The sequence below is a fragment of the Lactuca sativa genome, chromosome 4 (genome assembly GCF_002870075.4).
Source record: "Lactuca sativa cultivar Salinas chromosome 4, Lsat_Salinas_v11, whole genome shotgun sequence".
Taxonomy (NCBI): domain Eukaryota; kingdom Viridiplantae; phylum Streptophyta; class Magnoliopsida; order Asterales; family Asteraceae; genus Lactuca; species Lactuca sativa.
In genome coordinates this window covers 181177675-181205486 of record NC_056626.2, presented here as the reverse complement: position 1 = coordinate 181205486, position 27812 = coordinate 181177675, and the positions used below count along the sequence as shown (strand labels likewise).

Here is a 27812-nt window from a genome sequence, read left to right as displayed (position 1 = left end):
GGCCTTGATGTTGTTGTTGTTAATCTAGTTATTCAGCGGAGTATGCATAACGACCACAGACTCTTTCTAGACAGTCCTGTGGAATGCTAGCAGGTTCATAACCTGTAGGTGTTGTGAACGATGTGTTCACCGGTGTACTCTATCCCCCTCTTGGTTGCCTTTAGGATATCTATTGTTGAGGAAACCCCTTAGCAATAATGTCCGTCCCGATGAAAATCCTAGATTAGGTCCCTTGAGATAGATGTTGTTTTAGGGACATAAAGTGAGGATAACGGGAATGGGTAATCAGGTTATTGTTGGTTGGTGAAATTAAATATAATTATTTATTGTGGGTTGAAAACCCTATATGCTCACCAGGCTCCTAGGCCAGACCTACTCAGTTTATTCGTATTACAAGTAGTGGCGCGAGGGCATAAGATGGTTGAATCATCAAGTTGTTTTGTTTACAAGTCTGTATATGTATATATTTGTTGAATGACTTGTAATGTTATCGTTTATGCTTTATGGTCTGTATCGGAACATGATATCCCGAGTTTTGATTATATAATGAAAAATGCATCTCTTGATGAAATGCTTTGATAAATATTATTTTATCATATTTTGTTTTGGGAACAAATTCTGCAACTCTTTTAAATCAAAAGGATTTACTCTAAAATTATTTTAAAAAGCATAAATGAAATCGGTCTTTTCTGGCTGTGATTTTGGGGATGTCACAACACACAACACAACACCATCTCAGAGAAAAAAAGTAGCCCATTGAAATACGTAAACAAATTTAACCATACCCCTAAAACACTTTAACCTTACAGGCACATTGATGCTTGGAACAACGAGTGCAAGTCATGTTTACACTAACCCACAAATTCCATAAATAAAGAAACTACTAGAAACGTACGTCAAACATATACATTACTCTCCCTTATGATAAACATTTATAATGACTGATTCAAAATATTTGCAGCTACACGAACAATCCAACTCTTTCAACTACAATACAAGGTCCTACAATATCACCATTTGACATGAAAAGAAAAGCTCACCCCGATATGTTGGTGCACACCTCATACATTATTGCATACTTCAACTTGTACTTACTACACATATACCACAATAATTTTAATTGCAGGAGAAAACTTCACTGTAATGGCGTCCATAGTACATTTTAGCTTTGTAGATACCTAGTATCAGGTGCTCTGTCCAAAGTGCAAAAGACCAACACTGAAACAAGGAACTACTTGGTTTTGTACCTCAGATGGAACAATTGATAGTCCAAACTATGTGAGAGTAACTGCATCCATACAAATACTGAAAACTTTAACTTTATTTTAACATCCGCCATTTTGAATACTATATATACAATTACAAACTTTTAGCAACCATCGCCGATTCTAGTGACTCAATGAATGTAACTTTGTCCGACAATGCTATGCAAAAACTGACTGGTACAACATCGGACAAGCACATACAAGAAAACGAGCACAATAACAGAAAAAAATTACCACCTAACATTACTAAGTACAAAGGTTTTTCTAAAAATGGTTGTTCAAATGATGAAAAACTCTACCACAAATAACATTCGGTTTGTTGTCACCGATGTCGAAGGAATTACTACCTCCCAATCTGTAGCACCAACGACACCAGCTACCCAAATTGAAGTCACCTCCAACACTAGTGATGTGTATCTTACATCATCATCAAATCCACATCAGTCAAAGGTTGGAAGAACCCTCACATTTGAAGATTCATTTAAAACATAACTTGCATTTTTTTTCACCACTGCACATTACAAACCGTACCACATTTGTATATAATGACACAGCCTGACTAGACATCATCATCATCACAACACGCACGTTTCGCAGAGTAACAGACTTATTGGTTTTTGTTGTTACAATTTCCACAATTTTGACACTTGTAACTAATTACGTATATGTAAATTATGATAGACATGTCTGAAAAACCAAACAAAAAACACTACCATGCGTATAAACAGGGCCGGTCCATTCATTTTAAAGGCCCTGCGCGAAAAATAAAATATGGGCCCATATATATATATATATATATATATATATATATATATATATATATATATATATATATATATATATATATATATAATAAAGGGGTGATGAATTGCATGAGGAAAAATAATAATTAAATTCATTAAAAGAAACCAAATGTGAATTTATCAAAGTTAGATAGGTGAAACTTGAAACTTATGATGATGATTTACTAAATTAAATTTACTATTAAAATAATATATAATTTTTATTAAATCTGGGTCCTATTTTTTCCGGGGCCTTGTGCGACTGCACACCTTGCACACCCTTAGGTCCGGCCCTGCATATAAATCTTATTAACGTGCTTCCGTATTATAGACATAGACAACTCCAATTAAATAGGATATGGAGTTAATATTTTATCCAAAACACCAAATTAACATACAAATGTAATAGTGAATAAGACGAACAAAATGAAGGCAACGATTCCATTTCTATTTACTTACGTTAAACAATGTCAGATAGACCACACTTCCTCAACTACACAGTGTCAACACAAATTCTTAACAGTGAGGAACTCTTCAACTCAAAAATAAAGATTATGATCAACGCAGTTAAAGAAGAAATCAATGAAACGATCTGTATGAACTAGATAAATCAACTACGTTTACATGTTCTATGTACTACGTTTCACTAAGGTACCAAATATGAAACTTTTTCCGTCTAAAACGTTTGCTTACTATTGTTATGACATAAGTATACAATCAAAAAAACTAATAGAAATAAAACAAATGAAATTCAAATATATGTAATTTACAAGAATTAGTTTACAGAAAACATACTTGAATGTTGATGTTTACAGAAACACAAATACGAAATTATGTAGATTTAGGCCTGCAAATTGTAGTATCCTAAGACAGAAATTTCCCTGGTGGGGATCTATCTAGAGGATACAACAATCAATCTAAGAAGTGATCTTGAATCTGTCGAAATTTCTATGTCTCCTTCATCTTCAGAGAAAAACGGAATTGTAAGAGAATTTGTGGTGATAATCTCTGTAACCCTCCATAAATGACAGAAAACATGTATTTATACGTATTGATTATGACAGTTAGAAACTACCAAAACCGAAAATAACTCCCAACATACCTGTCATTCAGTAAGTACGAATTTAATAAAAATAAAAATTAATTTTGTAATTAAAAAATATTTAATTAATCAGGAAGACCCCAAGAGCCCCAAGGCCCATCTTTTGACCATTAAATATTTTCTTGATATTAGCTTATTTTGAGTCCAATTAGGCTAGTCCAACACCACAACCCAAACCCAATATGCTTAACCCATTACTTGATCCATTTGATTAAATGAGTGGGACAAGACATAGAAGGTGGGAAAAGGTTTCCTCTTCCACCAATGTGGGATAAGTCTCCCATTGTAATTTTTTGTAAGGCAAAGTTCCAACAATACCCCACATTTTCTATTCAAACTCTAAGAATACCCCACATTTGAATAGAAAATAAGAGAACTTTGATATTCAAATAAGGGAAGTAAGATATGACATGCATCTGAATAGGTGTTGTAAAACTTGAACCTTTCATAGTGGTTACCACTTGGATCTACTTTGTAGGTAGTGAACTAGAGTCTTGAACTAACCACTTTTTACAGTAGAATAAAAAACAAGAAGTATCATACATATCATATCTAAGCATAGATCATTGCTGACTGTTGTGTTCATTTCGGTTGTCAACAATCCTTTCTTCAAGAGACTTTTAGAGAGCTAAGCTATATCAGCTCCCAGTGATGCGACCTCACATCCATCTCACATAAGTAATGCTAATCTAGAACAATCCATACTATTCCACTATAAAAGCTATCAACATTATTAAGAATAAAGAATTCATCCATGTATCATCAACGGAAAAACACAAAATAAATATCATAGGAGTGAGCATACATTTGTGTTAGTGCTTCTTTGAGTCTTCCCTAACTAGTTGTCCTATTGAACCTAGACCATGGGCTCTCCAATGTTGCTAGGTCAGGTTTCCGCCAGGTGGTGACTCATTGTGTTGGCTTTAAGCCCATTCCCCTCGATGTGAAGAGAACTTGCTCTCTACTAAGGCCTTTTGCCAAGGGATCAACTATATTTTCCTTTGACTTTATGTAACTAATGGAAATGATTCCATTCTTCAACAAGTCTCTTATTGTAATATGTTTGCGCCTAATGTGTCTCGACTTGCCATTGTATATATGACTTTGTGCTCTAGTAAGAGCAGCCATACTATCACAATGTATGCCAATGGCAGTAACAGGTTGAGGCCACAGAGGAATACCTTCTAGGAAGCTTTTAAGCCATTCAGCTTCTTTGGCAGCTTTGTCTAAAGCAACAAACTCTGCTTTCATTGAAGAACGAGTATTCACAGTTTGCTTAGATGATTTCCAAGAGATAGTAGCTCCACCAAGAGTGAACACATATCCACTTGTGGATTTTGCCTCTGAAGTATTGGAAATCCAATTTACATCACAATACCCTTCAAGAACAAGGGATATCTCGTGTAATGCAATCCATAATTCATTGTATGCTTTAAATATCTAAGCACTCTCACTAATGCATACCAATGATCTTTCTCAGGATTATGGGAGCAGCGACTCAATCTACTTACACTATATGCTAAGTCTGGTCTTGTACAATTCATAATATACATTAAGCTACCAAGAACTTGAGTATATTCTAACTGAGCTACACTATCACCTTTATTCTTCTTTATATGACTAGAAGCATCAAATGGAGTGACAACCGGCTTGTCATCATAGTGTCCAAACTTCTTGAGTATACTCTCAATATAATGGGACTGAGTAAGAGTATAAACATCTGGCCTCCTTTGAACTCTTACTCCAAGGATCACATCTACTACTCCCAAGTCCTTCATGGAAAAGGAGGAGTGTAGCATTTTCTTGGTTTGATTGATTAGATCCAAATTAGTACCTATTATAAGCATATCATCAACATACAAGCATATGATAACACAATCATTCTTGTATTGTTTGACATAAACACATTTATCACATTCATTAATTCTAAATCCATTAGAGAGTAAAGTGTTGTCAAACTTCTCATGCCATTGATTTGGAGCCTGTTTTAGTCCAAAAAGTGATCTAACTAACTTACAGACTTTGTTTTCTTGACCTTTAACCACGAACCCTTCAGGTTGATTCATATATATCTCTTCATCTAGTTCACCATACAAGAATGCAGTTTTCACATCCATTTGGTGTATTCCAAATTATGAATGGCTGCAATTGCGACTAATGTGCAAATTGATGTAATTCTTGTAACAGATGAATATGTGTCAAAAAAGTCTTGACCCTCTTTTTGACGATACCTTTTAGCTACTAAACGAGCTTTGTACTTCTCAATGGTACCATAAAGTCTATACTTCTTCTTGAATATCCATTTGTGCCTAATTGGTTTTTGCTCAGGTGGCAAATCTACCAATTTTCAAGTATTATTCTGCACAATGGAGTCAGTCTCACTTTTGATTGCCTCTTTCCAATAAGGAGCTTCAGAAGAGTCCATAGCTTCCTTACATGTTTGGAGTTCATTATTCACTACAAAGGTCATGTAATCAGGTCCAAAATCTTTGACAATTTTTCCCCGTTTGCTTCTTTTGGGTTCTAAGTTCTTTTCTTGAACCTTAGAAGAACTCTCTTCGTTTGATTGTAAACTTCTGTCTGGAATGGTATCATTTAGTCCATCATCTAGAGGTCTTTTCCTTGAGCAGGTAACCTCTTTCCCAAGGCTCATCTTTTGACCGTTAAATATTTTCTTGATATTAGCCTATTTTGAGTCCAATTAGACTAGTCCAATACCACAACCCAAACCTAATATGCTTAACTCATTATTTGATCCATTTGATTAAATGAATGAGATAAAACATATAAGATGGAAAAAAATTTCATTTTCCACCGATGTAAGATAAGTCTCACATTGTAATTTTTTGTAAAGGAAAGTTACAACAACTATTACTACCATCTTGCTTACACCATTACACCATTATCTAACGTGTACAAAAGAAGTAAATGTTAACAAATTTATTAAAATACTAGTATAAACCAACACCATATTTAAACCAATGATCCAGACGATACAAAGTAAAACATATAGACAAAAATCAAGAAAACAAAATCTTCTTGATATTTTGTACTACCCCGTACTACTCCACGCCGCGAGCATGGCTTTCTCCTAGTTTAATATAATATGTGATTATACTAAAAAACGTGTAATGTAATAATATAAGAAACACAAAAGAATTGAAATACATATAACAAAATAATAATAGAATAATTAAATGAATAGAAGATACGAGAGCACTCAAATCCATAGACCACAGCTAATATATGTATAAAAAATACGATCATTAAATCTCGATGGTGGGAAACGAGTATCGTGCGCGGCTGGCTGTATTATCTTATCGATTTAAATAAACAAATGATGGGCATATAAGAAGTGAAATACTAAGATGCAAATTCAGATCATCAAAATAAGCCCTTTCTCATTGTGTGAAGATGACAATGCTTGGTAGCCTGATAAGATTTGGTAGAAGGCAGCTTCACACAATCGTCTCAAAAGACATCATCAAACCTTCTTCTCCGACCCCTTCTCATCTCAAAACGTACAATCTTTCAATTATCGATCAAGCCATGGTGAACACGTTCATCCCGTTTGTTACATTCTATCCAAACACTGGCCTTTATCCAAGTTCCCATGACAAAACACTTACCTTGAAGAAGTCGCTATCTGAAACTTTAACCAAGTATTACCCTTTTGCTGGTAGACACACAAAGGTGGCACCAACCTTTGTAGATTGCAACGACCATGGAGCTGAGTTCCTTGAAGCTTCCATTGATAGCACGCTCTCTGATTTCCTTAAAAACTCACTGCATCGAGATCTCGATCAATTCTTTCCACATGGTCTCGTAAATGAAAGATCCAATCGTCCAGATGACGATGATCTTCAAAGCAACGGAGTGATCCCGTTGGCTGTTCAAATCAACCATTTTGAATGTGGAGGAGTCGCAGTGGCAATGTCGTTGTCCCACAAGTTAGCAGATGGAAGCAGTTTCACTCATTTTCTAAAAGACTGGGCTAAAACGACACAGTTTTGTTCCAGAGAGCAGAAGCATGAACTGCTTCCCAACGAGAACGACGACCCAAAGTTTATTCCTTTAGAACACACGAATATAAATTTTAAAGGGCTTTCTCTTGGATCCGATGAATGCGTTACAAAGAGTTTTATGTTCCCTAACGCAAAGATAAACGAGCTTAAACTCAAAATCAAAGCCATGAGTGAAGAATCTGGACAACCCATCACGAACCCTACTCGTGTTGAAGTTTTGACATGGCTGCTTTATAAGTCTGCGGTGACAGCGGCTACTAAGAACAATTCAGGCTCTGATTTCAAACCCATCGGTGTTGGTCATCAAATAAACATAAGAGGAAGACTAATGGAAAAGTTGCCTGAAAAGATCATCGGAAACTTCTTCATGGTTATTGATATTGTAAGTGAAATGAAGCCGGAGTCATTCATCAATGAGTTCAGGAAGCAAAAGATGAAACTTCAAGGCCTACCCAATATCCAAACTGCTTTTGGTTATCTTTTGGGAATTCCTTTAGAAGAACTACAAAGAGGATTTGATAGTGTTTATCTTTGTTCAAGCTTGTGTGGGTATTCTGCGTATGAGATTGATTTTGGGTGGGGAAAGCCTGTTAAAGCAACCATGGCTGGAGATCTAAGGAAGAATAGCTTTATTATGATGGATGCTCCAAACAGGGATGGTATTGAAGTGCTCGTGTGTTTGGGAAAGCGTGATTTGGAAGTTGTTCAAAGTGACCCTGAGCTTCTTGCCTTTTGTTAGTTTTCTAATTATGTGTTTTAAATGAGTGCATGAATTCTAAATTTTGTTAGTTTTCTTATGTGTTTTACATGAGTGCATGAATTCCAAATCTAATAATTAGATTCTTTGTGCATGCATGCTTCATATCGTATTATGACTCAAAACATCAGTGGACGTTAGTTGTTAATTGTTATCAATAAGATCTTTTGATTTTCTTCTATTTTTGTATATATATTAAATTATAGTAAGGTACTTATTAACAATCAAGTTGCTTTGGGATGAGGGAAGTCAGGAAGACTTTTTTATTGTTTTTGTCAGCGGCTTTATATAACGAGAGCCTTATCTGATTAATAAATACCTTTTTATTATTTTGTGATGGAAGAAGACTTTTTTTGCGCCATAGATACCTATCTGATTAACCTGAAAGCAACATGTTCAACATGTTCTTGTCAATGGCTTTATGATAGGAAAGTTAAAAGATTTTAAAACTAACTATTTTAATGTATATTTTTTTTTAGTTTTCTTTTTATCCATATGAAATTGTGACAAACATCATATTTTTATAAAATTGATTATAGTTAAGACATTTGTCATTATTTCATATGATAGGAAGATAAATAAAAAGATATTTAATTTTTCAAAAGGAAAACAGTAATTCAAATGCTAGCTAGGAAGATACACTACAAGAAATTAAGGTAACGGCGATAGGCGTTGCCGCAAAAGAGTGTCCATATCGCCGCTAAAAGTATTAGCGGCGTCCTGTCGTCCAGAAAAAGGTCATCGTTGTTGCCTCGCTGCAAATGCTCAAGCTGTCGCCGCTAATGCTACCTTCTGTTATTATTAATTACTTGTCGCCGCTAATACTTACGTGTCGCTGCTAAAATATATATATTTTTTTATTTAACATTCAAATTGTAAGAAACAATATTAATGCATAAAAACTGCTACAAAACTTATTTTTTGCAGAAATATTAATCGATACACAACCGGTCCAAAATATTCATCCAAACAAAGTGTAATATATCCAAAATATTAACTTAAACAAAAAATTTCATAAAATCCTAAAAAAGTAGTTACTACTCCTCATCACTTCCATCGTTTCCTTCGTTATCATTTCGTGGCGGCAATGAGCGAAACTAGTCTTCCAGTGTTACAGAATAGGTCGGGTCATTTAGTATTGTTTTTAGCATCTCCAACTACAAACAAAACAAAATATATTACCAACATATCATAATAGCATTGTAATTTCCAAAAATTACCAAAATAAGAAATACTTAAACATACATCATACATAATATTGCATATACATTATAGCATTGTACTTTTTTTCATTTTTCCATTATAGCATTGTACTTTCCAAAAAATTACCAAACTAGAAAATATTAATATATCAAACTATAACCAAATTATATGATACACAATATTGCATATACATTATAGCATTGTACTTTTTTCATTTTTTCATTATAGCATAGTACTTTCCAAAAATTACCAAAATACAAAATACCAACATATCAACATATTATTATAGCATTCTACTTTCCATTATAGCATTGAACTATATATACTAAACAAAAAATTACCAACATATCATTATAAAATCCTACTTTTTTGTTTTTCCATTATAGCTTTATACTTTTCAACTTAAACTAATATTAATTACTTGTGATTATGGTGGTTGTTGTGTCATCGGTTGTTCCTGATCATACATAGATACAATCGTAGGAGGTTTACGGCTAATGCCTTTGATATGTTCGCGTCGAACACCCAATATTCTTTCAAAAAAATATTTTATATCACCCTTGATGTTAGACCGCTAGCTTTAGAAGAAGATTGAGTTTGTTGATTGATCTTATGGAGTAAAGCCAACTGTATTTTCAAAAAATGATAAACACCTTAAAAATTAGATTACTAAATACCCCTTGACGATATAAACACTTATATGAAAATATAAATTAACCACTTACGTATTGTTGCTCGACTTCAAGACTACTAAATACCCCTTGTTGATTGGTATTAGCCTTATGAAATGCTTCGATTCCAGTGATGTCCTATTTAACATTAAATATTAGATTAATTATACTTTTAATAAACATTTAAACATATCATAACCTACTTCTTTGAAACAAGCATTACTATAATGCTATAATGGGAAAAAAATGAAAAATGAAAAAAAAAATTTGTACTTGTATGTAATTTGGAAACTACAATGCTATAATGGAAAAAAAATGAAAAAATAAATAGTTTGTAAAGTACTAACTATTTTTTATATTTTTTCCATTATAACATTATACTTTCCAAGTTGCATACAAATACACACTTTTTTTCCAATTATAGTATCATACTTTCCAAGTTGCATACAAATACACAAACTTTTTTTTTTCAGTTGAGATTGTACTTTCCAAGTTGCATGCAAATACACAAAAAAAATCCAATTTTTTTCCATTATAACATTGTACTTTCTACATAAATACACTTAAACATGCTTCCTATACATATTGCATATTCATTATTACATCATACATTATACATAATACAATATAAACAATTACAATCCATCCCCTTTAAGAAGATTTTGTCCTTGGAATATTATCAAGGTCTAAATGTGGAATTCTTCTTTTCATATCTTTTTTTGTTTTGTAAGTTTGGTCTGATCCCAAAGAGTGCTTCCACTTAACCAACACGAGATCGATTTCCTTATTTATTTCTTGTTTGAGACTCGATCATTGCTTCCGATTCTTCCATCAATCAGTTCTAAGAATCCGCTCTTACATCATCTAATGGGATAATCTCTTCTTCTTTTCCCAAAAATATCTTCAAGTAGCATACCTGAAATACGTCGTGTATATTGCTAAGTTTCAGGGGCAATTCTAACTTGAAAGATTAATATGTAATTTTGTTTTGAATCTTAAATGGGCCAATATATCTCAGAATCAATTTCCCTTTCTTCCTGAAACACATCACTCCTTTCCAAGGCGATATTTTCAACACAGCCAAATCGCTAAGATTCATCTCAAAAGGTGTTTTCTTTAAATCCGCATAACTTCTTTACGGTCTTTGGTGGCTTTCATTTGATCTTGGACAACATTGATCTTCTCATTGGTAATTATCACTAATTCTGGTCCCGTAAGCCTTTTCTTGCCCGCTTCTAACCAACACAAAGGTGTTCTACATTTTCTTCCATATAAGGCTTCATACTGGGGCATTCCAATGCTCGAATGGAAGCTATTATTGTACAAGAACTCCACTAATGGCAAGTTCTCATCCTATTTACCACTAAAATCAATAGCAAAATTTCATAAGATATATTCCATTGTTTGAATTGTCCGCTCACTTTGGCCATCGATTTGGAGATGATATGTTGTACTCATGAGAATCTTTGTCCCCATTTCTTCTTGCAATGCATGCCAAAATCAACATGTAAATATTAGATCATGATCGAAAATGGAACTCCATGCAATCTTACTACCTCATTAACACATAACTTTGCCGACTTTTCCAAAGTAGTCGTCTCTTTAATTTCCAAAATAACGTGTTCTTCATCAAACGGTCAACAATGACCCAAATTCATCATGACCTCAACTCGGCTTCGACAATCCTTAATTAAATTCTTCGTGATCTCGTCCCACATTTCGGCTAGAATCTGAAGAGACTCTGACTGGTCATACGGAGCTTGATGATCAAACTTAAATTGAACACAAGTCAAAAGTTTAGATATGAACTATGCAACTGCCCCCTTCATATCGGTCCACCAATATAACAAAATCAAATCTCGATAAGTCTTCGTACTCCCCGGATAAATGTAATACCTGGAATTATGTGCTTCCTCTAAAATCGTCTTTCAAGAATCTCTTAAAGCGGGAACCCAAATTTCCTTCTTGAACGTCTTTAACCCTTGATCATACTCTTTAAACTCAACTTTTCTACATTTTCTCTTCCAAAACATTCTTCGGATTCAATGCCTTCACTTGGGCATCCCTGACTTGCTCTAAAAGATTGGACACCAACTCAATTCTCTTTGATCTTCCTCTTATATGGACTTTTGCTGTCTTCTGGATCAACACATCCACAACGACTTTCACTTTGTCAACATGATATATTATCTCAAAGTCATAATCATTGATCATCTTTAACCACCTTTGCGGCCTCATAATCAAATCCTTTTGCATGAACACAAGTTGGAGATTCTTATGGTTAGCGTACAACTACATACATGTAATGCCTCAAAATCTTCAAAGAAAAGATGATCGCTGCTAACTCTAAATCGTGTGTCTTATATCTCGTCTCGACCTCTTTCAATTTTTGGGAAGCATAGGCAATCACCTCACCATGATGCATAAAGACACACCCGAGACCTTTAGCCGAAACATCACTGTACACAACAAAAGCTTCTATCCCATCGGGCAAAGCTAACACCGGAGCTCTACATAACTTCTTTTTCAAAACTCCAAATGCCTCTTTTTGATCTTGTCCCCTAATAAACTTCACCTCCTTTCTTGTCAACTTAGTGAGGGAACTGGCAATACGGGAGAAATCTTGAATGAAACGTCGGTAGTATCCGACTAGAACCATAAAACTAAGAACTTCAGTAGGAATCCTTGTAGGTTCCCATTTTGCAACTGCTTCAGTCTTTGCGGGATCTACCATGATTCCGACACTAGACACAATGTGCCCAAGGAATTAAACTTCTCAAAGCCAAAATCAACACTTCAAAAATTTGGCGTACAATCTCTCATCTTTGAAGACTTGCAACACTTCACAAAGATGCTTCTCATGCTCTTCTTTGTTCTTCGAATAAATAAGGATGTGATCGATGAAAATGATTACCGACTTGTCAAGAAAGGGCCTTTAAAATCGATTCATGAGATCACGAATATAATAAGAGAATTTGTAAGACCTAAAGGTGTCACAAGGAATTCATAATGAGCATAATGGGTGTTGAACGTCGTCTTCTCAACATCGCTTCCATTCACTCGAACTTGATGATACCCGAATTGGAGGTCGATCTTCGAAAAATAATTAGCTCATTGCAACTAATCAAAACGATCATCTATTCTTGGTAATGGGCACTTATTCTTGACGGTAACCTTTTTGAGCTCTCGGTAGTCGATACACATCCACATCAAACCATCTTTCTTCTTCATGAACAACATCGGGGCACCCCACGGTGATGGACTTAGACGGATGAAAACCTTATTTAACAACTCTTAAAGCTCAAACATCAACTCTTGCATTTCTGAAGGAGCTAGGCGATAAGGAGATTTGGAAATCGAATTGGCACTAGGAACTAAATCAATGCAAAACTCCATATGCCTTGCTGGCAGTAAACCAAGAAGCTCTTCGGGAAACACCTCCATACAATATCTAACAATTTTCAAATCTTCTAACTTCTTTTTCTCTTTTCTTGGATCTATCACATATGCCAAAAACGAATCACAACCTTTTCTTACACACTTATGGGCTTTAATTATTGTGATCACACTTTGCATATGTCGATTCGTCTTCCCATATATAATTGTAACACCCTAAAAGTTCAAGCCAATTTAAACTTTTAAAAACATTTCAAATCCATTACTATTACAAACTTGTTTTCAAAATGTATCATATTAGAGTATCCCATAAACAAATTCATAAAAGGTGAGGAGCTGTACGATCACGTCTTTGCCTTGCCACGATCCCCTGAAGTACCTAAAACAATAAACTGAAATTGTAAGCACGAAAGTTTAGTGAGTTACCCCCAAAATACTGATACACATACAGTCCCAATAAACATATCATAAAAAACTGAAACAGCATGTAATGGTCGACAACTTTACAAGCTGGACTACCCATGGGCCCTCAGTACGAGTATGGAATGCCTACCGAGCCCTCAGCTCGTATCTGGAATGTCATCAAGCCCTCATTACGAGTCTGGAATGTCTACCGGGCCCTCAGCTCGTATCTGGAATGCTCCCGAGTCCTTAGTATGAGTCTGGAATGCCTACCGGGCCCTCAACTCATATCTGGAATACTCTAGGGTATGTTGGCTATCGCACAGAGCAGTACCACCTCAACCCATCCCACATAACATGTCGACATGTAACAGATAAATACACATACATGTAATCAATTAGTATCACATGTAGTCCCACCGACCTACCAAATTAGTATAACAACTGGCATACATTACTAACTCAACTCAACATATCAGTAACTACTAAGATATCGAATCCAATGGGCCGACCTTGGTGCCTTAGACCCCTTAGTATAGTGAGGATAACTCACCTTGCAACTGCTGAACCGAACCACGAAAGCACAATCCTGAACCCCTGCCCCAAACTCCAACACATATAGCCATCAATGATCCATTGACATAAATATCCAAAATTACCATAACACCCCTGAAGGTCAAACAGGTCAAAGTCAAAGTCCTGGCCAAAGTCAACCTTCCTGATTGATTCTACTCGCCGAGTCAACCCGTCGACTCGGCGAGTTCTCAAACTTAGAAAACTCTCATAGCACGACTCAACTCGTCGAGTCCAAAATCTCTGAATTCCATCCTGTCCAACTCACTGAGTCGCCAACCGACTCACTGATCCGAAGCTTTAACCAAAAGAGATTGGGGTTATGCGACCTGACTCGCCGAGTCCAAGAACAGACTCGCCGAGTTGTTCTTCCAACCCGCCGAGTTCATGCCTATCTTCATATGACTCGCCGAGCCCATCCATGGAACTCGCCGAGTCTCTTCAGTCCTTCATTCATACAGAGGCTTTTTGAGCCATGTAGGGGCTCCAAACTATAGATCCACTCTTCTAGGGCATGATTCTCACGTAAAGTTGCAAACTTTACGTGAAACCAAGGAGTTAAAGGTCCAAATCACTCTAGAGCTAGGATTTAAGACAAAGGGGCTTCACCAACAACTCATTGACTGATGCTTTATGACATTCTAGACTAATACAAGTCTAGATCTGGAGTAGCAACTTCAGATCTAAACTCCAAACCCGAAATAGATATCAAACATACCAAAATGGCCCGAAATCTCATCCATGAATAGATCTAGATGCAAAAGAGTGAAGGTAACAACTTATTACCTCCAAGATGTGCCTAAACTGAAATATATTCGGGATCTACACCACTCTCTTGATGTAAGCCCTTTTGATCTTCAAGTTTCTTCCACTAGAAACAACTTCCAAAGCTTCAATCTCTCTCCAAAGGCCTCACACACACGAGCTTAGGGTTTTCTGGTTCTCAATGGCAATAAGGAGGCTGAGAGAAGGACATAAAGTCCTTTAAATAGGGTGCAACCCTCGAGATAAGGGTTTTTCTCATTCCAGCACCAACTCGTCGAGTCCAGCCTCCGGCTCGGCGAGTTGGTCACTTAATTTGCGACCCAAAACCCGCTCCGACTCGACGAGTAAGCATATCTACTCGTCGAGTCCCTTCTTCGAAATTACACTTTAAACCCTTAAATCATACTTCTGAAATTCGGGATGTTACAATAATACTTTTTACATGGTGATGATAATATCTTCGAGGTCTTTCAGTCATCAGGATTATGCTTCAGTCTTCGACATATGAACTTCCATCAGCATATCATAAACTATAAGTATAATGTATATTTTTCATCATGAAATCCATATAAGTATGTGACTCAACAATTATCTAATTCTTGTAACATGTAACCTAACATATTCTCTTGACAGTTACCTGGTATTAATGGTGGTTCCTAAAACATAGATCAAGAAACATTCGAGCATAGAGTTCTTTCCAGTGCACTGCCTAAACCGGACATCCTATCATATCATATGTAATCCATACTAGCATGCAGTTCTAGAGGCTCATACTGAAGGCATACAAAAGCATCTCTCCTAACATACAATTATGAGCAAATCCTTAACCCTAATCTAGCATGCTATACACATATACATATACTGAAACAAATAAACATGTATGGGTATTTTTGGGAGTACTTACTCGAGCTCGGCCGATTGCACGTATCACACCCCACTTTTATAAAACCTTTTAGACAATCTTTTTCTTTTTACCAATTCCTTAGTTTGAGTTTAGACACACCCAAGAGTGTACCCGAATCCCTCAAACAAAGGCTCCGATACCAACTTTTAACGTCCCAAAAATACCAAATGAAATTTTTTGTTTTAAATCAACCAAAATCATCAACCATTCATTTCAATAACAATCAAAGTATGTCAATGTAGAAAATAGTTATCAGAGTACAATCCAAAATCATAAAATACAGAGAATGGGTGGATGTTGTGCCATCATGTCGGGCCCTTTCCCTTCGAACGGGAAGTGAAAAACATTTTAAACATAAACTGTAAGAATAAAGCTTAGCGCGTTCCCCAAAATACCACATACCATACATACAACGGGCCCTGCCCGATACAGATCTATCAGTAACATGCAATGGGTCCCCCCAACAAATTCACCAGGCTCTCCCTAGCATCGGGGCTTACCTGATATACATACAAACACATACAATACATGCAAGATTCATACAGACATCTAGCATCTTATAAACATAAATCAATAGGCCGACATTGGTGCCTTCGACCCGCAAATTTTGTGAAGAGACTTACCTCAAACTGGAGATAACTGAATCACACACACACTGTTGCTACAAAGGCTCCTCATACTAAACATATCCAATACCAACCCTATATAATAATTAGGGTTATAACCCATAATCAAAGGCCAGTTTCATAATCGCTCTCACTAGGGTAAAAGTCCATTTTACCCCTTCCAAGCTAGACCCACCCAAACATGGCCCAAGGCCGGAAAATGGCCCAAAAACACTTCTGGGAGTATGCCATGCGTACTCCTTCCTTACGCTCGGCATACTGAGCTTCAACAAAAAAAGGGTTTGTGGCTTAACATGTTACGCCCTGCGTACCCATAAGTTACACCCGACGTACTCCTATGTTGTCCAAAACCAATTTTGAGCTCTTAATACCTAAAGACTATACATCCAACTCATAGATCTTAATCTTAAGAGGGTCTTAACTGATAAATTCGACAACTTTAAGCTTTTTCATGGCCTAATAGATCCCAAAATCAAACCCTAAGTCCAAAACACTCTTTAATACCCTCAAACTCTTGCATGAGTGAGAAATGGCAACAAAGACTTCATTTTTATGACATAAGATCCTCATAAACAACATAAAGTAACAAACTTAAGCTCTGGAGTATCTTTTACTCATAAGAACCACACCATAGGACCAAAAGCATGCAAATCTCAAAGCTAGTCTAGATCTAAGCCATAGAATCATAAAGGTAAGAGCTTTATACCTCCAAAAGCTTGCAAATGTGATGAAGGCACTGGATATTCAAGCTCTAGCCACAACAATCCTCAAGGAAAAACTTTTATTCCTTCACTATGTACTAAGAGCACACAAGCTAATCAAATCAATGATTAGGGTTTCGAAACACTAGTTGGGGAGGACGGAGGTTGAATATGGGGAGGCCTCAAGGGACTTAAGGTCCTTAAATAGGGGATCGACCCTAAAATTTAGGGTTTGGGATATGCATGAGTACGCCATGCGTACTCCTTATGTACGCTCTGCGTACTCCTTACGTACGCCCGACATACTTGAGGAAGCCCACGTCCATCTGAAGTGACCTACGCCCATCGTACTCATCAAGTACGCCATGCGCGGGGACTGATTTTGCAAGGAATTTAATAATTAAGCTAGAATCGAAAATACCTGGAAACGGATTTTACGCCCATAATTCAGAAAAATTCCAAAGCAAGCTTTGAAGTTGATGGGTGAATGAATGAGTTCTTCAAAGAATTAAGGCGTGACAATGGTTAGTTCCATTTTTGTCAAACAAGAGATTAGAAGATGACATCCAAAGAAGTGTGGAGATTCTGACTATTTTCCACAAAGAGGTTATCAGAGATCATTGGGATGATAAGGATATGGTGATTGGTTCATTGTTAGAACATGTGAAGAAAAAGGCTACTAACAAAGGTGTTATGGATAAGGATAAAGCAAAATTGCAAAGAGATGCAAAAAGGAAAGATTACAAGAATTATGAACTAGGAGAAAGTTCGGGTAAAAATGGTGCAAAGGAAGCTTATAAAAAGAAAGTTGCTAATTACAAAAAGAGGAGGCATGAATTGAAGATGAACAAGTAGGTACCCTTCAAAATCACTGAAATCACTTAAGTGAAGGGTGAAGTTCGGCTCATGACTTCATAAAAAGAAGTGTTTTGCTTTGCGGGAGCCAACCAGACATTTAGTTTGCATCTTTATTTTTAGTTTATTTTATTCTTAGTTTTTGAATAAAGTTTTCAAGTTTAATTATCATATGTTGCTTTGATATGTTTTTCTAGCTCTAATGTTTTTTCTGATATAGAGAATAGGTGATTAGAAAAAGAAAGAGGCAAGAGGCATGACAACAGTTAAATGTGACATGGATTTACGACATGGAGAATCAAAGGAGTTGTTCATTGAGTTATTATTGTTTTATTGGGAAAGAGCTTATACGAGAGACTAGAAGGTGTCTGATCAACAATTATCCGAGTTGATTTTACTTCAACGATTAGAAGTTACATTTTTCCAACACTCTCTTTGGTGATGGTTGTTCATATTGGTAATTCCTAGCACCGGGGTGTTTGTCATTGCTTATTTAAAACAACTTGCACTTATTTTGTAAAAGTGTTTATTAGCTTTTCTGGTGCTTGGTAAAATCCGTTTACATGTGTAAAATGACTTATCTACCATATAAGCCTCCTTCTCGAAAACTATTAGGGGATATTCTAATATCAAACTGCAATAAGCTAATAAGGAGAATGTGAATCCTCTTTATGCTTCAAAGGGTCTAATTGTTGATTATAGAGATTGATTATTCCGTTTGATTGAGCAAGTTTGAAGGTGAATATTGTTTTTGGTTATCCGTACTTTATTTTAGGGAAATTAAGTAATCTAACCATTATAAATAACCGTTTCAAAGAAAATAACCATTTTTTCAGCTTTTTAAAACGAACCACTTTTTCGTGAATGTTTCTTTCCAAACTACTGTTCATATTACGAAGTTCTTCTTTTATCAAATAAATCTCTTTACTTATATCCGAAATGTCTATTTCGGTATGTTTAAATGATCACTTACTCCTGAATGATCCATTATGAATTACGATCTTCAAATTTCAGAGGTATTTTTTAGTTTTTTTTCTTTCCAATTTTATTTTTTTAAAGAAATATCCATACTATTATTGGAAATGTCAATTTCGAAGTATCTAATGTCATCGTTTTTCAGTAAAATGTCTGATTTTATGCATTAATATCGTATATGATTTACATTTACTATGTTTGTTTAAAATTTTGCTAGATTTAAGTAAAAACGAATTTATTTCTCGAAATTACGGAATTGTTCATTGGATTTCAGACTTGTTGTTAATATTCCGAAGTTTTTTTTTTAAATCAAAAATTTCAGTCCGGAATCCAAAATCTTGGTCCGGAAATCCAAAATATCAGTCTAAAATGTAATTTTTTTTGTTAGATTTTTTTTTTGTTCCGGAATATTTATTCCAGACTAAATGATTATTTTTTGCTAAAAACAATTTTTTTGGTTATTTTTCTTCTAATACACATTAATGGTTTTTAATTAGACTACTTAATTCTCCCAAACTTACTCTTTAGTTGATTCAAAACAATATCAACTCCAACCAAAATTTAAAGTTACACAAACTCATCACTTTGCGCAATTATTTAATTATTCTCTTTTTCCGAAATTCTTATTAAACTTTTGAACACATAAAAATCCAAACTACCTCACTACCTGACCAATATCATAAAAGTTAACATTCTGATACCAATACCAACAATATTGACTTCTTAATAAATAATCATGGCCTTTCACTAATCAGTAGTACTCAGACAACCAAACCACATCAAGAACAGCAGACATGGCAAGCAAGAAGCAGCTGAAGAATCCAAATCCGATTGCAACAGCAACACGATCACAGAAGCTATGTAACGGCTTACAGAAATTTGGTAGCGATGAATGTTTGATCCCTGTTCGATTCAGATTCGTCACTCCTGATGCAGCCGATCCAGCACTCATCATTGCATAAGCAAAAACCTGCTTCATCGATCATCGATTAATCATCACTCATCACTATCAGTTATCAACTGATTGTTTGATTCATAGATCGAAGTAAAGAATTTCGGATTAATTTACCTGATCACCAGCAAATACAAGCCATGCATGTTTCCTTGAAGAAATTGCCGAAGATTTCCTTAGCAGCATATTTGATGTTATGAGCAGTTGAAGAAATGAATGAACTGCTACAGCTCCCGATACTCCGACCAAATAGCTGTTCATCAACATCATAACATTTTTGTCAATGGAAATGCGAAGATCTTATACGAATTTTTCATCAAACACCTTATCTGCGTACTTCAGAGACATTTGCTGATACGATTTAAGAAAAAAATTTGAGGCTAATGCAAAAGGGGCTTACTCGAAGGAATCGGAGAAGGACCATTTCGAGTAAACAGGGAGGTTAAATCCGTAGAGCGAGATCGTCGACTTCTCTTTCGCGGAGGTCATTACGACGACGGACGCCACCGACGCCGATACACAAACAAGCCGTAAAGCCAAATGCATCACGTCGTAGTTCCGCGGAAGCTTCGTGCTACTCATGGTGGCGCAGTCGACCTCCGCCGCAACTTTAGTAGTAGGAGCGGAGTGATCTGCAGGTATGGTTATGGGTATGGCAATGGCAGCATCCGGTGGCGTTTTGAGCATGGTGCTCATATCTGTTTGATCCCCTGGAGACTGTGAAGCATTGTGGAGGAGAATGTGGAGGCTTAAATGGCGGAGTGGAAGGGGGAGGGGGAGAGACACGTGGCGGTGGTGAAGGTGGTCAAGTGGTCCGTGACCGGAGAGATTTTTGTTTGTATTTGAGGCTCATCAACCGATACGCCATTAGTGGTGGCTCTGCTGAGTAAATGTGATACCCATTTGGCCATTTCGCAGTTGTTGGTCCAATGGCTTCATCAAATGAGGTATGGTGTTCTATAACATTAGGTTTCGTATTTAATTGAAATTTGATAAGATGTGACAGAGTTTTTACTTGATTTTTGAAACCAGAGTTTTTGTATGGTATATTGAAAGAATGATTATATGTAATGTGATAAATTTGATTTTAATTTTTTGGATAGTTTTGATATAGGAATAAGAAGTGTCGATTTTAATATATATTTAGGTATAAACCAATTGATTCAAGATATGTTTTATTTTTTTGTAAGAATGGGAATGGATCAACTGAGTAAGAACAAGACTCGAAAGTTTTCAAATAAAAAATAATTCAAATAAATACAGCGTCTATGTCGATTTATTTAAAAAGTTATATTGGCATTGTCATAATAACAAGACTACAATAATAATATAATTTTTTTTTTAAATGCACACTATTTTTTTACACTAATACACAAAATCGAATAGTTGCACGGAGCACTGTAGAGGTCTGCTTCTGTTTAGAACCATAGCCTTAGTCCTATGCTTTGGACAAACTCAAGCACTCAACAATATCAATTTTTGTTTATGTATTTGAATTTTAATAATAATATAATTTTTTTATGTGCACACTAAATAATTTTTTTACATTAATACGAAAATATTTAGTAGTTGCATGGAATCCCTCGGAACGTTCAGTAGGTTCGTCCCTGTTTAGAACCATAGCCTTAATCTTACGCTTTAAACCAGCTCAACCATATAAACTTTTGTTTATGTATTTGAACTTCAATAATAATATAATTTTTTTTTTTGGAGGTATAAACTAATTAACTTTTTTTTTTTACATCTAAAAAATCAAGTAGACATATGTAACCCCTCCAGACACTCTATATGTATGCCTCTGTTTAGAATCATAACCTTAATCCTATGATCCGGACAAACTCAACCCTAATCCTTTAGCTTTATAGTTTCTCCTAAAAATGGTCATTATGATACTTTTTCCCTTAAATTGTCTCAACAAACAAACCTTACACACATATGGTTTGTATGGTGGATTTTGTTAAATTGGTTCATTAAGTTGAAAGAATTTTGGATAATGATAATTTTGTCATTATATGAAACTTGTTTAAGGAACAATTATGAAATTTTACACAAGAAACATTTGAAATATTACAATTTTAGTCTCTCATTTTTTATTTTTTTTATTTTCAACCTTTTTTTCACAATTTTGTTATTATATATATATATATATATATATATATATATATATATATATATATATAATATACTTTTATATATAAATAATTTTTGTTTTCAAGATTTTATCTAAAGTATTTAAATTACAATACATAATTAAGTATTTCATTTTCTATTTTCGATCTAAAAATATTTGAAGCGTAAAATCATCATTTTATTACTTTTAATTTTTATATGATGTAATTTTTAAGATTTATTTTCATTTATCTTATACAAATATATTTATTTTATGAAAAAAACATGATGTGTAATTATAAAAAAATATATGTTATTATAAAAATAATAGTATGTTGCTATTTTATTTTAAAAATATAAGTATGTTGTTTTGAGTTAAAGATAAAAATATGTTTCGGTTTTGATTTCATAATATAAGTACAGTAAAATTTATGTTGCTTCGATATAAAATTTTGATATTTCATTTTAAAAAATTATTTAGTTTTATCAAATTTTGAATATATTCTTTAATAAGAGATAAACTTTTCAAATCAAAATAAAAAAACGTCTGTTAGCTAATAGTTAACTTCGCTGCTACACATGCTAAAATAATTAATCATATGAATAATATGATATTAAATTCCTCTTAATTCATTTTATTTAATGGAAAATAAATATTTTAAAGAAATTAATTTCATATTATTTTCGTTTAATTCCGTTTAATATGACATTAATTATGTTTAATTCGTTTTATATAAGTATATTAATTTTTTTATTTTCTATTAAATAAAATAAATTAAATGGAACTAATGTCATATTGTTCATATGGTTAATTACTTAGCATACGTAGCAGCATAGTTAAGTATTAGCAGAATAGTTTTTTTTTTTGAAAAATTTATGTCTTATTAAGGAATATATTCAAAATTTTATAAAGATAAATAATATTTTTAAATTAATCATCAAAATTTTATATCGAAGCAATATAAAATTTATTGTACTTATTATGAAATCAAAACTGAAACATATTTTTATTTTTAACTCAAAACCACATACTTATATTTTTAAAATAATATAGTATCATACTTTTATTCCTATAATAATGTATTTTTTTATAATAACACATCATGTTTTTTTCATAAAAATAAATATATTTGTATAAGATAAATGAAGATAAATTTAAAAATTACATCATATAAAAATTAAAAAGTAATAAAATGATGTTTTACGCTTCAAATATTTTTAGATAAAAAACAAAAAACAAAAATATTTAATTTTGTGTTGTAATTTAAATATTTTAGATAAAATTTAGACAAAAAAAATTATTTATATATTTAGAAAATATATAATAACAAAATTGTGAAAAAAAGTGCCAAAAATGTAAAAGGAAAAAAAATGTAAGAGGTTAAAATTGTAATATTTCAAGTGGTTCTTGTGTAAAATTTCACAAATAATCCTTAAACAGGTTTCACAAAATTACAAAAATAGTCTTTATATAAATTTCTTTCGACTTAACGGATCCATCTAACGGACAACTATGGTAAAAACTATTAGTAACTTTGTATGCAAGGTTTGCTCCGTAGGAACAATTATAGGGAAAAAAGTTTCCTATAAACCATATTAGGGAAAAACCGTAACGTTCAATAATAATATAATTGTTTTTTTTAGGTGCACACTAATCAATTTTTTTACACTAATATGAAAATATCAAGTAGTTGAATGGATACCCTCGGGACACTTTATAGGTATGTCCTGTTTAGAACCATAACATTAATCGTACGCTTTGGACCAACTCAACCATATCAACTTTTGTTTATATATTTGAACTTCAATATTAATATAATTGTTTTTTCGTAGGTGCATACTAATTAATTTTTTCACTAATACAAAAAAAATCTAGTAGTTGCATGATGAGAATAGGCGGATACCCGACCAAACCGGAACCGAAATCGACAATTCCTAGGATGTTGGAACCGGAACCAGTTACATTGGTTTTTAAAATTTTAGAACCGCTCCTGGAAGTGCCGTCGGAATCGGTTCTGGTTCCGGATACCCGCTTGCTAAAAAATTTCAAACTATTTTAAACCAAAAAATATAAATTGTTTACCAATGGTCTATTTAATTAGACCCTCTAATTATTGTTTTAAAAACATTCCAATCTATTTAAAGATATCGGCAAAAACCTTAGCACATCTCCAATGAGTTTTTTTATAACTTGTTATTATTGACCTGTTATAAATTGTTTCCAATGGAGCACATCACTTTTTTGCTTATTTTTATTGATCACTCAATATATATTTTAATTCACTCATTCATTATATTTTAGTTTTTAATCAATTTCTTTATTTACTAGTTAATTTTTCATTTCATTTTATTTAATTTATCTATCAAATATTTTGTGACATTTTACGAAGTTTTAGAAGTATTATAAAAATATGTTTAACTTCAAACAAAAGATACTATCGCCTTTGTGTTTAAAAATGACTAACTACATGGAGGGGGTTATATATAACATTTTAAATAGATAATGATAGATTAGTTATATTTAAAGAAAAAGCTAATGAAAGAGGTTAACCATTGGAGAGATCATCTATTTAGAAGTTAAAGTTAATGAAATGAAGATGTGGTAATAAGTTTAAGCTATAGCATAGCTCAACCATTAGAGATCCTATTATAAAGGAGTGAACTAATGAGTGTTCTTGTTTTATAAGATGAATAATTAACCTTGAAGCAAGCAATGTGAGATACCGCTTAGGGCTGTCAAATCGGGCTGTCGTGTCGTGTTTTTGTCTGACACGACACGACACGAAAAGGTTTTGTGTAACACGAACATGACACGACACGATATTGTGTTTTTTTCACTAACACGAAAAACGAACCAATTCAAATATGACAACACAACACGACACGACAAAGATAACATTACATAACTATTAGTTTATTTAATTCATACTTAATAATATATAACAGGTCAAAAACGACAAACATGTAACTACGTAAATTTTCAAAACAATTTTCCATTTTTCAACAACCAAAATTTATATTTAAAACATTCTCAAAACACATGTTCCACAGTAGTTATCAAATAAAACATATCCCAAGCTCACAAATAAAATCTCCTGACTGTGTGTACGGATCACGCCGGCGCCTTTCCACGGTCATCGCTAGTACCTGAAACACATAACACAACAACTGTAAGCATAAATGCTTAGTGAGTAACCCAAAATACCGCATACAACACATACGCCACTCGAGGCTACAGTACAACCCTCCGGTCGATGTGTCTCTGCGGGACCCTCCAGTCCCGTAGCTCGTTGGACCCTCTGGTCCGGTCATAGCTCGTTGGGCCTTCTGGCCCGGTCTGAATCGTTGGACCCTCCGGTCTGGTCTGTATCGTTGGACCCGCCGGTCTGGTCTGTATCGTTAGACCCTCCGGTCCGGTCTATACAATCATATAACATACATATATCACATAGCACATAATCTCATTCATAGCACATAATCTCATACATAGCACATAAGACCCTCCGGTCAACACATAAATACCACTCTAGGTAACGTATAGTGAAAAGACTCACCTCAGGTAACTCGGAAATCTCGGACTATGTGAAATAGGATCTAGCCTCCGCCTAATCATATGAAATAAACACTCGACATCAACACATTTCCCAAGGCTAGACCATTCCCTCTCTTAGCATTGTCAGGAGGGTAAAACACCATTTTACCCCTCTCATGGCTCAAATACCCTAAAGTTGACCAAACCCTAAAAGTCAACAAAAGTCAACCCTCCGGGTTACACTGCGCGTACCAAACATGTATGCTGGGCGTGCCCGGTGCCTCACGGAATCGGGGTGCGCGACCCCTTACGCTGTGCGTACTGGAATTACGCCCAACGTAACTCCCAGTTTTAGTCATTTAGCTTTTGAGGTCTTAAACAGTTAAGACTCACATCCAACTTCTAGATCTGACCATTTCTAAGCCTCTTAATCCATAAAGTCGATGACTTTAAGCCTTTGCATGGTTGAACAAGTCACTAACACCCATGACATACCATTTCTAACCCTGGAAAGCTCAAAACTCAAGTATGTCCTCATATCAACGACCAAGATGGAAACTTTATGGATCTAAACCACAAATATCACTAGAAAGGGATAGATCTCGGACCATGGAGCACTTACACTCATAAAGTCTCCACCTTTGGGACTTTTAACCCTAGAAATGGTCCATGCAACAACAAATCAAAATGAAGAGGAAAGTTTTGAACTTTATACCTCTAAATTCAGCTACTTTCTCTGTAGATCTCAGATCGAAACTTGCACTTCAAGCTCTAACCTCCACAAGCTCCTTTCCTTCTTCTTTACTATCACACCAAGGCACTTTGAGCTCAAAAATCACACACACTCACTAAGGACGATGGAAGGGTCTCTCTTAGGGTTTTACTCACTGATATGGAGGCTAAGAAATAAGCCTTAGCATCCTTTAAATAGTGCACAAGCCAACAATTAGGGTTTGCATCTGGACACATTACGCCCAACGTAACCCTGGGTATGCCCAGCGTACCTAGGTGAGTCCGCGTCCAAATTAAGCGCATGAGTACGCGCAGCGTACACCCCAGTACGCCCAACGTACTCATTTGCTACTAAAACTCTTTCAAGGGACCACCCTTGACAATTGGACAAAATGGAAGGACTTAAATAGCTTTACCTGGATTTTGGGATGTTACAATTCTCCCCCACTATAACCAAACGTCTCCCTCGAAGTCTCATGCTGAAAACAACTCCGGATGCTGCTCCCGCATCTCTGACTCCGTCTCCCAAGTCAGCTCAGACCCCTTCCGATGCTGTCACTGGACCTGAACCAGAGGCACCTCCTTGTTCCTCAGAACCTTGACCTTTCGGTCCAAGATCGCGATCGGTCTCTCGATATAATTTAACCTTGAGTCCACCTGGATATCATCTAATGGCACTACCGCTGACTCGTTGGCTATACACTTCCTCAGCTGGGACACATGGAAGGAGTCATGAATTTAGCTCAACTCCGCAGGTAGCTCCAATCCGTATGCTACCCTGCCCACCCTTGCGGTCACCCTGAATGACCCAATATACCGGGGCCCCAACTTGTCCCTCTTCCTGAAACGGATCACTCATTTCCAAGGAAACACTTTCAGGAGTACAAGATCCCCGACCTGAAACTCGAGCTTTGATCGACGCCTATCCGCGTAACTCTTCTGACGTCTCTGGGCCATCAACAATCTCTGTCTAACCTGCTGAATCTGCTCTGTCATCTAGAGCACTATCTCAGTGCTGCCCATCACTCGCTGCCCTACTTTTCCCTAACAAATGGGAGTCCGGCACCTCCTCTCATACAACAGCTCAAAGGGAGGCATACCAATGCTCGAATGGTGGCTGTTGTTATAAGAAAACTCAGACAAAGGCAGATACGTGTCCCAACTCCCTCCGAAGTCCAACACACATGCCCGAAGCATATCTTCGAGCGTCTGAATCGTCCGCTCACTCTGTGCGTCTGTCTGCAGGTGGTAAGCGGTACTGAAATGCAACCTGGTACCCAACTCCTCATGAAACTTCTTCCAGAATCTGGAAGTGAAACGCACATCCTGATCCGACACAATCGAGATCGGTACGCCATGTCGCGATACCACCTCCCTCACATACACCTCTGCCAACCTTTCCGCGGAAAAGCTCTCACTGATAACAAGGAAATGAGCGCTCTTCGTCAACCGGTCAACGATCACCCAAATTGCATCAACACCTCT

At 35.3% G+C, this 27812-nt stretch overlaps 2 protein-coding genes across 2 annotated transcripts; one reads left to right on the top strand and one right to left on the bottom strand.

Annotated features, from left to right (window-relative positions):
* The first annotated feature begins 6449 nt into the window (after positions 1-6449).
* Positions 6450-8110, top strand: LOC111907921 (acyltransferase Pun1). Its single transcript, XM_023903728.3, has one exon. It carries the CDS (start codon positions 6564-6566, stop codon positions 7911-7913), a length of 1350 nt encoding a protein of 449 aa, XP_023759496.1. The 5' UTR covers positions 6450-6563; the 3' UTR covers positions 7914-8110.
* An 11485-nt stretch (positions 8111-19595) lies between these two features.
* LOC111907922 (CASP-like protein 3A1) lies at positions 19596-21039 on the bottom strand. The gene is made up of 3 exons (XM_023903729.3): positions 20355-21039; positions 20072-20207; positions 19596-19972 (listed from the first exon to the last, which is right to left on the bottom strand). The coding sequence occupies exons 1-3, from the start codon at positions 20648-20650 to the stop codon at positions 19754-19756; spliced, it is 651 nt and encodes a 216-aa protein (XP_023759497.1). The 5' UTR covers positions 20651-21039; the 3' UTR covers positions 19596-19753.
* Between the last annotated feature and the right edge of the window lie 6773 nt (positions 21040-27812).